Consider the following 14,135-nt stretch of genomic DNA (forward strand, 5'->3'; position numbering starts at 1 on the left):
TATTCAATGCAATACTTTTTCCAATAAATCAAATGAACAATAACTTATTGTTGGTAATCCAGCCAGCCAAGGTGCAGCGTGCCGCGGGGGTGCGACTCCCGCTCCTGACGGACTTTGCTGCGTGTCAGATTTAACTTTAATACCTTTATATTTAATATTGTGAGCTTGTAGATCTGTTTTAAGCCATTACTTTGGGCTTGTTTATCAGTAAAGGCAGACCGATTCGGTCTGATTGATTAATCGAACCGATGCCGATGGATCTTATCTAAAAACAACTCAAATCGGCCGATACCGATGTGTTTGCCGATTAATCTCCCGTCACTACATTCGAGTGATAAGAAACCTACTGGTTTCCAATGAGTCCAATTAGTCGGTCGGTGCTAGCTCGCCACCATTGGTGTGTGAATGTGGGGTCACGACTGTTCGCCGCTTCACCTCCCAATGTATGAATGTAATGAACCATTGTAAAACGCTTTGAGCACTTGGAAAAGCGCTATAAAAATGCAATTCATATTACTGGTGATTATGGGTTGATTTTCATTCGAATCCGCCACTTCTGTGCAGGCCTGATGCTGCTGTCCAGCGTGTGTTCCGTGTGTGGGAACCTGGCTCTGCTGCTGGTGCTGCTGCTCAACCGGGAGCTTCACAGCGACGTGGCGCTGCCCCTGACCCTCAGCTTCGCCGCGTGCGACCTGGCCCTGGGCCTGTCGGCGCTGCCCTTCGGCGCGCACAACGCCCTGTTCCGCCGGGCGCCGTCGCAGGGCCACGTCAGCGAGGGCGCCCTGTGCCAGGGCAGCGGCTTCCTCTACCTGCTGCTGCAGACGGCGTCCGTGCAGTCCGTGGCGTGGTGTACCGTGCACAAGTTCACCGAGATCTGCTTGTCGCTGCGCTTCGCGTCGCTGTGCACCGCGGGGCGGACGCACGCCGTGCTGGCCGCCACGTGGGCCCTGTGCCTGGTGGGCGCCGCGCTGCCCCTGGCGGGCGTGGGCGGACGCTACGTCTACAGCCCCGCCCGCTTCCTGTGCACGCCCAGCTTCCAGCCGCCCTACAGGTAAGAGTCGTTTACGATAGCGATCGGTAGCGATAGACCGGTATCGGAGAGTGATACCGGTATGCCGATAACTACATAAAATGTTGGTATGAACGAGTACCGGTTATTTAAATGCTGGTATGAACGAGTACCGGTTATTTAAATGCTGGTATGAACGAGTACCGGTTATTTAATGCTGGTATGAACGAGTACCGGTTATTTAAATGCTGGTATGAACGAGTACCGGTTATTTAAATGCTGGTATGAACGAGTACCGGTTATTTAAATGCTGGTATGAACGAGTACCGGTTATTTAAATGCTGGTATGAACGAGTACCGGTTATTTAAATGCTGGTATGGACGAGTACCGGTTATTTCATTTGCAGTAATATTTTTTAACGCTTCAGTTGACTGGATTATTTAAAAAAAAATTAAAAACTTGTAGCTGCACTTTCACAATTATTAATAGATTTAAGCTATTATTAAAGCTGTTACTAAAGCTAAGGCGACACAGTTAAATATCCGTGATTCCGTGTCTCTACCCACAGGGCCTTCAACGTGAGTGTCATGGCCCTGGGGATCATGGCTCCCATCCTGCTCATGTGCGCCCTCTACGGGTACATGGTCTACGTGGCCAGGAAGCAGGTGAGGCGAGGGACGTTCATGTGCAACGACCAGCACTGCTTCTACGTTCCCGCCAACAACTACTTCAGGAGCTCCGTGGTGATGGCGGCCACCTCAGGTCCGTTTCGCTTCCATTCAAAAGACCCAATCCCGTCGTGGGGCACGGTGGTCGCCTCACAGCTACTGTAGAAGGGTCCTGGGGTTTGATCACCGCCGGGGACGCTGTGGGCGTGTTCTCTCCTCCGCGTCATCAGCGCCCATACCCTATTAGGTGGGGTTGGCGAAAGGGCCTTTCTGTGTGGAGTTTGCATGTTCTCCCCGTGTCCCCTAGGGTAGGTACCCTCAGAAATAAACATGCAGTAATCCTGGTCTCTAAACTGCCTCAGCCAGGGCGCACGTGGAAGAAAGTGTTCCTTCCACGTGCTACGAAAACAATCGTCCAAAGTCATCTTTGGCAGAGAATGCGTAAAAAACAAATCCCCACTATGGTCATAACAGAACCCAGAGTCTAATGTCAGCCTGTATGCCATCTAACCCAGAGAGATGTAGCCTGGGCAGCATTCCATTTTGGGTTTATGATCCGGTCGGGAGCGGATGGTAACTTTCCTCATGTTGTAGTCAATGATTTGTAGTCATCTGGCAGGAAACCACAAGGCGGAATCAGAAGTACCCAAAATTAGTCCCGCGATCATCATTTTAGGGTCTATACCCAATATAATCATTGATGCAGCTTTAATAGCTTAGCTGATTTTTAAAATATAAATGTGAGTGTACTTTCCAGAGTCTATTTAGCATCTGTATGCCTTTGTTGTTCCACAGGGAAATTCTATTTTATTGGGTTAGGCCCTAAAATTACGATGGCGGGGGATTATGTTTTGGTAGTTCTTATTCCGCCTTGTGGTTGGTTACCTGCATGGCGACAATACAAATCAGTGACTACAACATGACGTATGTTACCATCCGCTCCAGACCGCTTCACACGGCGTATGTTACCATCCGCTCCAGACCGCTTCAACATGATGTATGTTACCATCCACTCCAGACCGTATGTTACCATCCGCTCCAGACCGTATGTTACCATCCGCTCCAGACCGTATGTTACCATCCGCTCCAGACCGCTTCACACGGCGTATGTTACCATCCGCTCCAGACCGCTTCACAAGGCGTATGTTACCATCCGCTCCAGACCGGTTCAACATGACGTATGTTACCATCCGCTCCAGACCGCTTCACACAGCGTATGTTACCATCCACTCCAGACCGGTTCAACATGACGTATGTTACCATCCGCTCCAGACCGGTTCACACAGCGTATGTTACCATCCACTCCAGACCGGTTCAACATGACGTATGTTACCATCCGCTCCAGACCGGTTCACACAGCATATGTTACCATCCGCTCCAGACCGGATGTTACCATCCGCTCCAGACCGGTTCACATGACGTATGTTACCATCCGTTCCAGACCGGTTCACACGACGTATGTTACCATCCGCTCCAGACCGGTTCAACATGACGTATGTTACCATCCGCTCCAGACCGCTTCACACAGCGTATGTTACCATCCACTCCAGACCGGTTCAACATGACGTATGTTACCATCCGCTCCAGACCGGTTCACACAGCGTATGTTACCATCCACTCCAGACCGTATGTTACCATCCGCTCCAGACCGTATGTTACCATCCGCTCCAGACCGCTTCACACGGCGTATGTTACCATCCGCTCCAGACCGCTTCACAAGGCGTATGTTACCATCCGCTCCAGACCGGTTCAACATGACGTATGTTACCATCCGCTCCAGACCGCTTCACACAGCGTATGTTACCATCCACTCCAGACCGGTTCAACATGACGTATGTTACCATCCGCTCCAGACCGGTTCACACAGCGTATGTTACCATCCACTCCAGACCGGTTCAACATGACGTATGTTACCATCCGCTCCAGACCGGTTCACACAGCATATGTTACCATCCGCTCCAGACCGGATGTTACCATCCGCTCCAGACCGGTTCACATGACGTATGTTACCATCCGTTCCAGACCGGTTCACACGACGTATGTTACCATCCGCTCCAGACCGGTTCAACATGACGTATGTTACCATCCGCTCCAGACCGGTTCACACAGCATATGTTACCATCCGCTCCAGACCGGATGTTACCATCCGCTCCAGACCGGTTCACATGACGTATGTTACCATCCGTTCCAGACCGGTTCACACGACGTATGTTACCATCCGCTCCAGACCGGTTCACATGACGTATGTTACCATCCGCTCCAGACCGGTTCAACATGACATATGTTACCATCCGCTCCAGACCGGTTCACATGACGTATGTTACCATCCGCTCCAGACCGCTTCACACGGCGTATGTTACCATCCGCTCCAGACTGGTTCACACGGCGTATGTTACCATCCGCTCCAGACTGGTTCACACGGCGTATGTTACCATCCGCTCCAGACCGCTTCACACGGCGTATGTTACCATCCGCTCCAGACCGGTTCACATGGCGTATGTTACCATCCGCTCCAGACTGGTTCACACGGCGTATGTTACCATCCGCTCCAGACTGGTTCACACGGCGTATGTTACCATCCGCTCCAGACCGGTTCAACATGACGTATGTTACCATCCGCTCCAGACCGGTTCAACATGACGTATGTTACCATCCGCTCCAGACCGGTTCAACATGACGTATGTTACCATCCGCTCCAGACCGGTTCACACGGCGTATGTTACCATCCGCTCCAGACCGGTTCACACGGCGTATGTTACCATCCGCTCCAGACCGGTTCACACGGCGGTTTTGGAACACAGACCAGGCTTTCCTCCGAGGTGGAAAGCCTGGTGGCGTGAGGTTAAGAGAGATGTAGCATAATGTCAGCCTGTGTGCTGTAGTCATTTCTAAAACAAACAAGGTTCCATGGTTGCTGTGGTTTAGTGTGCATGTGTGTGTGTGTGTGTGCGCACGTGCGTGTGTGCGACCGTGCGTGCGTGCGTGCTCTAACTGGGCATTACACAGTACAGCAGCCTTCACGCTGCTTCCCGCTATAATCTCAGCTCGTAAAAATGTCAAACGGCTGCCATGCCGTCTTCATCATAACGTCATGGAAAAGAAAACATAGTTTCTTGTATGGGGGAACGAAACACAGATGAACCACTGTGATAAGTGGAAGATGCATAAAATAACAATAAAAACGTTAAAATATGGAGATAAGACGAATGCGAGGTATATAAGAGCAACTAGGAGGGTGTTCATTACAGAGATTAGAGGCACTGTGGTCAGAAGAAGACGCCATAAACACCATGTACTGACAACACATCTAACATTAGCTCTCATAGACATTAGACGTCTGTCTGATGACACCTGGAGGTTCAAAACCATTTGTCCATCAAGAACAAACTATTAAAAATAAACGCAAACTTCACAAGTGTCTAATTGTGATCAAACCTGGCCCAACACACCCCCCCCCCCCCCCCCCTCCCCCAAACAGGTTGTTTCGAGGAAGCAATCTGCTTGGTTGAAGTAGCTACCTAATCAAAACATAAAAAAATCAGCTGTGCTGATCGGAACTCGCCTATCGGCTTCCTGAATCATAGCCACGTTGCTAACGTTTGTAATAAACCAACCAACCCGTTTTAGTTTGAGCTCCCATAGAACAGAGTGTACTGTAAGCCCTCAGCAAGATGGCCGCCGGGTGAACTACGTCAGAGACTCCACCTTGAGCCATCTAGCCTTTATATATGTCTATGGCCCTACACCTCAGTGAGTTGTGTTGTGTTGTGTTGTGTTACAGTGTGTTTGTTGGTCTGCTGGCTGCCCTACATCGCGGTGTGTTTCTATGAGACTCTGGGAGGAGAAGAGGTTCCAGCCCTGCTCTCTGCTCTGTCCACCTGGCTGTCCCTGTCCACGGCTGCCCTCAACCCCTGGATCAACGCCTTGGCACAGACGTAAGACCACACACTCACGCCACGCCACCACACACACACACACACACACCCCCGGCTGCACTCAACCCTGGATCAACGCCTTGGCACAGACGTAAGACCACACACTCACGCCACGCCACCACACACACACACACCCCCGGCTGCCCTCAACCCCTGGATCAACGCCTTGGCACAGACGTAAGACCACACACTCACGCCACGCCACCACACACACACACACACACACCCCCGGCTGCACTCAACCCTGGATCAACGCCTTGGCACAGACGTAAGACCACACACGCACGCCACACCACACACACCCCCGGCTGCACTCAACCCTGGATCAACGCCTTGGCACAGACGTAAGACCACACACGCACGCCACGCCACCACACACACACACCCCCGGCTGCACTCAACCCTGGATCAATGCTATGGCAGAGGTACCACACACACACACACACACACACACACACACACACACACACACACACACACACACACACACACACACACACACACACACACACACACACACACACACACACACACACACACACACACACACACACACACACACACACACACACACACACACACACACACACACACACACACACACGTCCCGTCTACGGCTGCCCTCAACCGTTTTTTGATTCAAGCGTTTTTTTAATGAATCTTAATTTAATGGATTAGTTGTATTAATGGTACTATAACCTCCATCGTCAGTCGGTACAGGTGTGCTCTCAGGCGGAGTCTATCCAAGCTCTGCCGGGTGTTTCGTCCGGAGGGGGCCCGCCCCTGTAGCCCCGCCCTCCACCTGGACTCGGCCAATCAGAGCGCGAAGACGTCGACGGCATCACTATCGCCGCCGGCGCTGCCGCCGCAGACCGCCGGACCGGACACGCCTCCAACTCCGCCCGTCATCAAAATAACACCAGCGTCCTTACAGGCGTCGCCATCCTCTCCCATCAGACCGACACCAACCCCGACACCACAGTTAGGGTCACAATAACACCCTAAACCTAACCTTATTCCTAAACCTAACCTCAGTAAAACTATGTCTAAACCTAACCTTATTCCTAAACCTAACCTCAGTAAAACTATGTCTAAACCTAACCTTATTCCTAAACCTAACCTCAGTAAAACTATGTCTAAACCTAACCTTATTCCTAAACGTGACCTCAGTGAAATTATGCCTAAACCTAACCATATCCTCAGTAAAACAAATAACTAAAATGTGGTGTTCAGACTTGGATGGTTAGAGCATACAAATGCAATGCAAAGAGGAGAATTGCGCGACCTGGCGCAGTACAAACGGGACAAACCGAGATGAATATATATATTCAGGTCTGAACGCAGCTTAAGAATACAAAAACTGCTGGGGACGAGCGGTCCACAAAAAAAAGAAAAAAGGGGTCCGAGTGGGCTTTGGGGCGTGCGTTCTTGTGTTGGGATTACTCCCGTTGGACATGGACTACTAAAAAGATAAGTTTTAAAAAGACAAAAGAGTGGCCGCACACACTGATAGCCAAAGTGCCGATTATATATTAGGATGCAGAGTAGGAACCAACGTTTATATATTAGGATGCAGAGTAGGAACCAACGTTTATATATTAGGATGCAGAGTAGGAACCAACGTTTATATATTAGGATGCAGAGTAGGAACCAACGTTTATATATTAGGATGCAGAGTAGGAACCAACGTTTATATATTAGGATGCAGAGTAGGAACCAACGTTTATATATTAGGATGCAGAGTAGGAACCAACGTTTATATATTAGGATGCAGAGTAGGAACCAACGTTTATATATTAGGATGCAGAGTAGGAACCAACGTTTATATATTAGGATGCAGAGTAGGAACCAACGTTTATATATTAGGATGCAGAGTAGGAACCAACGTTTATATATTAGGATGCAGAGTAGGAACCAACGTTTATATATTAGGATGCAGAGTAGGAACCAACGTTTATATATTAGGATGCAGAGTAGGAACCAACGTTTATATATTAGGATGCAGAGTAGGAACCAACGTTTATATATTAGGATGCAGAGTAGGAACCAACGTTTATATATTAGGATGCAGAGTAGGAACCAACGTTTATATATTAGGATGCAGAGTAGGAACCAACGTTTGGGCAGATGCAGCTGCCTTCTTCAGGGTATCACATGGACTACATGCCTACTGGCATGCACACTATAAAGCCATTCATAGACTGTATAAATACTTAATATTCATATTCACCGTTGATAGACTGTACATAGCAGAATGCTGATGAATGCTGTTTTTGCATAACATGTCCTTGTTGTTATTCATGTCCTCACTGTATTGCATTATTGCTATTATTTTAATGTCGTTTTATGCCTTTTCTTTTCTTTTATTCACTATGCTCTTTAAAGCAATTTGAGCTGCATTTCATGCCATGAAAGGTGCGTTTTATTAGCATTTTATTATGTCAGTATGACAGTCAGAGTTAGTACATAATATCCAATCATATATTCATCGACGATAAATGTATATTTATGCATATATTCACTGTTGATACTTTTTAAATGCATTACTATTTATTTATGTCAGTCAGTCACGGTGCAGACGTCTAACGCTTAGAACACAAATTATATTTCGGTTTGACGGTTTGATCTAAAGGAGAATTCCATGCTAGAAGGCTTTCATACCTTTATTTGTAGTTGTTACGTCCCCACCAAAGAGGTCCAGGTGTTATTCTGTGCAAAAGTGCATTATTGGCTATTTCCCCTAATATAAGCCCTCAATGGGGGTTGGGTTTTTGTGCTAATTCTTTTATTTCCATCGAAATAAGTAGTAAAGTGTGCCGCTTGGGATACTATTTACATTATGAAGAGTGGATATATACCAGGGTTCCCCAATAGGCGGCCCGCGGGCCGCGCCCCCTTGCGGGCCTGATATATACAAACAAATTAGATTTTTGAGCGATGGAAATAAGCGAATTAGCACAACACCCCATAGCCCCATTCAATTCAATGCAATGCAATTCAATTAATTGAGGCCTTATGGTAGGGGAAATAGCCAATAATGAGCTTTTGCACAAAATAACACCTGGACCTCTTTGGTGGGGACGTAACAACTACAAATAAGGTAAGAAAGCCTTCTAGCATGGAATTCTCCTTTAAAGCTGCACTTTCCTTTTCCACCCCGGATTTGAACTCTGTTTCCTGTGCAAGTAGTGACATTTTTACCATTGAGACAATAGAGCCGGCCTGCTAGCTCAGTACGGGGTTGAACTTGACTCTTGACCATCAGGTCAACATTCGTGGCAGATCCTGTGTCTAGGTGAGACACGACCTTTCAGATCCTGTGTCTAGGTGAGACATGACCTTTCAGATCCTGTGTCTAGGTGAGACATGACCTTTCAGATCCTGACCTTTCAGATCCTGTGTCTAGGTGAGACATGACCTTTCAGATCCTGTGTCTAGGTGAGACACGACCTTTCAGATCCTGTGTCTAGGTGAGACATGACCTTTCAGATCATGACCTTTCAGATCCTGTGTCTAGGTGAGACATGACCTTTCAGATCCTGTGTCTAGGTGAGACATGACCTTTCAGATCCTGTGTCTAGGTGAGACATGGCCTTTCAGATCCTGTGTCTAGGTGAGACATGACCTTTCAGATCCTGTGTCTAGGTGAGACATGGCCTTTCAGATCCTGTGTCTAGGTGAGACATGGCCTTTCAGATCCTGTGTCTAGGTGAGACATGGCCTTTCAGATCCTGACCTTTCAGATCCTGTGTCTAGGTGAGACATGACCTCTCAGATCCTGTGTCTAGGTGAGACATGGCCTTTCAGATCCTGTGTCTAGGTGAGACATGACCTTTCAGATCCTGACCTTTCAGATCCTGTGTCTAGGTGAGACATGACCTTTCAGATCCTGACCTTTCAGATCCTGTGTCTAGGTGAGACATGACCTCTCAGATCCTGTGTCTAGGTGAGACATGACCTTTCAGATCATGACCTTTCAGATCCTGTGTCTAGGTGAGACATGACCTTTCAGATCATGACCTTTCAGATCCTGTGTCTAGGTGAGACATGACCTCTCAGATCCTGTGTCTAGGTGAGACATGACCTTTCAGATCCTGTGTCTAGGTGAGACATGACCTTTCAGATCCTGTGTCTAGGTGAGACATGACCTTTCAGATCCTGTGTCTAGGTGAGACATGACCTTTCAGATCCTGTGTCTAGGTGAGACATGACCTTTCAGATCCTGTGTCTAGGTGAGACACGACCTTTCAGATCCTGACCTTTCAGATCCTGTGTCTAGGTGAGACATGACCTTTCAGATCCTGTGTCTAGGTGAGACATGACCTTTCAGATCCTGTGTCTAGGTGAGACATGGCCTTTCAGATCCTGTGTCTAGGTGAGACATGGCCTTTCAGATCCTGTGTCTAGGTGAGACATGACCTCTCAGATCCTGTGTCTAGGTGAGACATGGCCTTTCAGATCCTGTGTCTAGGTGAGACATGACCTTTCAGATCCTGACCTTTCAGATCCTGTGTCTAGGTGAGACATGACCTTTCAGATCCTGACCTTTCAGATCCTGTGTCTAGGTGAGACATGACCTCTCAGATCCTGTGTCTAGGTGAGACATGACCTTTCAGATCATGACCTTTCAGATCCTGTGTCTAGGTGAGACATGACCTTTCAGATCATGACCTTTCAGATCCTGTGTCTAGGTGAGACATGACCTCTCAGATCCTGTGTCTAGGTGAGACATGACCTTTCAGATCCTGTGTCTAGGTGAGACATGACCTTTCAGATCCTGTGTCTAGGTGAGACATGACCTTTCAGATCCTGTGTCTAGGTGAGACACGACCTTTCAGATCATGACCTTTCAGATCCTGTGTCTAGGTGAGACATGACCTTTCAGATCCTGACCTTTCAGATCCTGTGTCTAGGTGAGACATGACCTTTCAGATCCTGACCTTTCAGATCCTGTGTCTAGGTGAGACATGACCTTTCAGATCCTGTGTCTAGGTGAGACATGACCTTTCAAAATACAACCATCCCAATTGTATAATTTAGGTTTTTCAGGAAAACTTCTAAAATGGGTAAAAAAAAGAAATAAGTTACATAGTTTTTTTTTTAATTGGTCAAAAATATCTGTGGTGGTTTAGGACTCTGCTTCGAACCCAAAAATCTGGTATCAGTGTGCTATCATGTTAGACTGTAAATCTTTTTATAGATTTTTTTTATAGATTTTTATTTTTATTTTATCATATCATATCCATCTATTCTTTATCTTGTGTTTCATGCTTCTGTTGCTGCTAAAACGCCCTAGATTTCCCCACCGCGATCAATAAAGGTTTATCTTATGTAAAACATCTGGTTAACCCATTTAGGTCTGGCGTCAAAATAAAAAAAACGTTCGCTCTGAAAGAATATATATTCAAAGATTTGTGCCGCATTTTTACGATTTAAAAAAAATAGCAGACCTACAAGCTCGTAGCGCGCCACTCGGTGGCGCGCTATGAGCTTGTAGATCTGCTATTATTCAATAGCTAAAGTACAACAAAATGCTTAGTTAAAACACTAAAAAGGTGTTCCCGCCCAAAATGGGTTAATAGAGTAAAGTTGATGGGTCCAGGCGTCCAGCTCTTCAAGTAGGTACATGTGTCTCCTGTCACAGGCCTATTGGTGCATTTTATTTTATGGTATTTTATTTCATGTTGTATATTATGTAATCTGCCTTGTAAGGATCTGGAGTGTCAGTTTGGTATTCATTTGATCATTGTTTGCAAACCGCCATGTCGGTTTATTGAAATTGTTTATGTAAACTGTAAAAAGTGTCCTGTAAGTCCATATATGGGCTGGGCTTCAAATCAATCAATCATCATGATGCTATGATTAAAGCTATTAAACCAAATGGGGTTGATTTATTCCATTCTGCTGCCGTTGCAATGATTATACACCTCATAACATGTCAAATAGGCATACAGAATAACTCTTCCTACACTCTCAGAGTTACACACCCGTGTAGCAGAGTGTTTCCAGTGAGCCAACACGCACAATAGCAGCACCCTGACTCTGTCTGACCAGAATGGAACAGAGCCTTCATTAGTATCATTAACACTGACTCTGTCTGACCAGAATGGAACAGAGCCTTCATTAGTATCATTAACACTGACTCTGTTTGACCAGAATGGAACAGAGCCTTCATTAGTATCATTAACACTGACTCTGTCTGACCAGAATGGAACAGAGCCTGCATTAGTATCATTAACACTGACTCTGTCTGACCAGAATGGAACAGAGCCTTCATTAGTATCATTAACACTGACTCTGTCTGACCAGAATGGAACAGAGCCTTCATTAGTATCATTAACACTGACTCTGTCTGACCAGAATGGAACAGAGCCTTCATTAGCATCATTAACACTGACTCTGTCTGACCAGAATGGAACAGAGCCTTCATTAGCATCATTAACACTGACTCTGTCTGACCAGAATGGAACAGAGCCTTCATTAGCATCATTAACACTGACTCTGTCTGACCAGAATGGAACAGAGCCTTCATTAGTATCATTAACACTGACTCTGTCTGACCAGAATGGAACAGAGCCTTCATTAGCATCATCAACACTGACTCTGTCTGACCAGAATGGAACAGAGCCTTCATTAGTATCATTAACACTGACTCTGTCTGACCAGAATGGAACAGAGCCTTCATTAGCATCATTAACACTGACTCTGTCTGACCAGAATGGAACAGAGCCTTCATTAGTATCATTAACACTGGCTCTGTTTGACCAGAATGGAACAGAGCCTTCATTAGTATCATTAACACTGACTCTGTCTGACCAGAATGGAACGGAGCCTTCATTAGTATCATTAACACTGACTCTGTCTGACCAGAATGGAACAGAGCCTTCATTAGTATCATTAACACTGGCTCTGTTTGACCAGAATGGAACAGAGCCTTCATTAGTATCATTAACACTGACTCTGTCTGACCAGAATGGAACAGAGCCTTCATTAGTATCATTAACACTGACTCTGTTTGACCAGAATGGAACAGAGCCTTCATTAGTATCATTAACACCGACTCTGTTTGACCAGAATGGAACAGAGCCTTCATTAGTATCATTAACACTGACTCTATTTGACCAGAATGGAACAGAGCCTTCATTAGCATCATTAATACTGACTCTGTTTGACCAGAATGGAACAGAGCCTTCATTAGTATCATTAACACTGACTCTGTCTGACCAGAATGGAACAGAGCCTTCATTAGTATCATTAACACTGACTCTGTCTGACCAGAATGGAACAGAGCCTTCATTAGTATCATTAACACTGACTCTGTCTGACCAGAATGGAACAGAGCCTTCACTAGTATCATTAACACTGACTCTGTCTGACCAGAATGGAACAGAGCCTTCATTAGTATCATTAACACTGACTCTGTCTGACCAGAATGGAACAGAGCCTTCACTAGTATCATTAACACTGACTCTGTCTGACCAGAATGGAACAGAGCCTTCATTAGTATCATTAACACTGACTCTGTCTGACCAGAAGGGAACAGAGCCTTCATTAGTATCATTAACACTGACTCTGTCTGACCAGAATGGAACAGAGCCTTCACTAGTATCATTAACACTGACTCTGTCTGACCAGAATGGAACAGAGCCTTCATTAGTATCATTAACACTGACTCTGTCTGACCAGAATGGAACAGAGCCTTCACTAGTATCATTAACACTGACTCTGTCTGACCAGAATGGAACAGAGCCTTCACTAGTATCATTAACACTGACTCTGTCTGACCAGAATGGAACAGAGCCTTCACTAGTATCATTAACACTGACTCTGTCTGACCAGAATGGAACAGAGCCTTCACTAGTATCATTAACACTGACTCTGTCTGACCAGAATGGAACAGAGCCTTCATTAGTATCATCGGTAACACATGTGAAGGAAGTCAGAAGGTATTCTGTATGCATATAAAGCCTATTCATTCTCACTAGTAAGTAGTAGTAGCCTTGGAAACGAATTGTTCCTGAGCCAAGTGGCCCATAGGTCAGGCCTAGAGTCTATTTACTGTTTACGGAGCGTGAGGCAGCTTCATGAACACCCCATGGATTAAAACAAATGACATCTCGCCACACTGACAAAATGTGGTCTGGCCACGCGATTTGTGAAACAGCGTGAAAAGGAGGGTTAACCGTTGGAACATGATTGAACGTGAATTCTAGTTTGCTAGTTTGACCACTTCAAGTATACGCTTTCATCTTAAAATAACGAATAACCGACAATAGGCGATCTACAATGTCACACCACGTGGCAGCGCGGCGTGTTGTAAAGCTTGGTACTGTACATAGCCTATTCGCGGGGCATGGCATGCTTCCATAGATGACATGCTGACTTCTATGGAATCCAAAATGACTGAAATCAGCCGTGGCGACTGAGCTTTAATCCATCCATGACACCCGCTGGACATGACACTATGTCTCAGAGGGATTTAGCCCACAATCCAACCCTTGATGCCGACTGCCAAGCAGGGC

The 14,135-nt window shown here is 46.4% G+C and overlaps 2 protein-coding genes across 2 annotated transcripts in view; one reads left to right on the forward strand and one right to left on the reverse strand.

Annotated features, from left to right (window-relative positions):
- Positions 1-14,135, reverse strand: part of sec23a (Sec23 homolog A, coat complex II component) — a 56,753-nt gene that overhangs the window by 20,401 nt on the left and 22,217 nt on the right. The window lies entirely within an intron of this gene.
- LOC306942599 (adenosine receptor A3) lies at positions 570-6,610 on the forward strand (the record flags this gene model as incomplete). Its single annotated transcript, XM_079528606.1, has 4 exons — positions 570-1,051; positions 1,579-1,772; positions 5,460-5,613; positions 6,334-6,610. 4 exons carry the CDS (start codon positions 570-572, stop codon positions 6,608-6,610), a joined length of 1,107 nt encoding a protein of 368 aa, XP_079384732.1.

This window comes from Electrona antarctica (genome assembly GCF_951216825.1).
Source record: "Electrona antarctica genome assembly, chromosome: 18".
Lineage (NCBI taxonomy): Eukaryota > Metazoa > Chordata > Actinopteri > Myctophiformes > Myctophidae > Electrona > Electrona antarctica.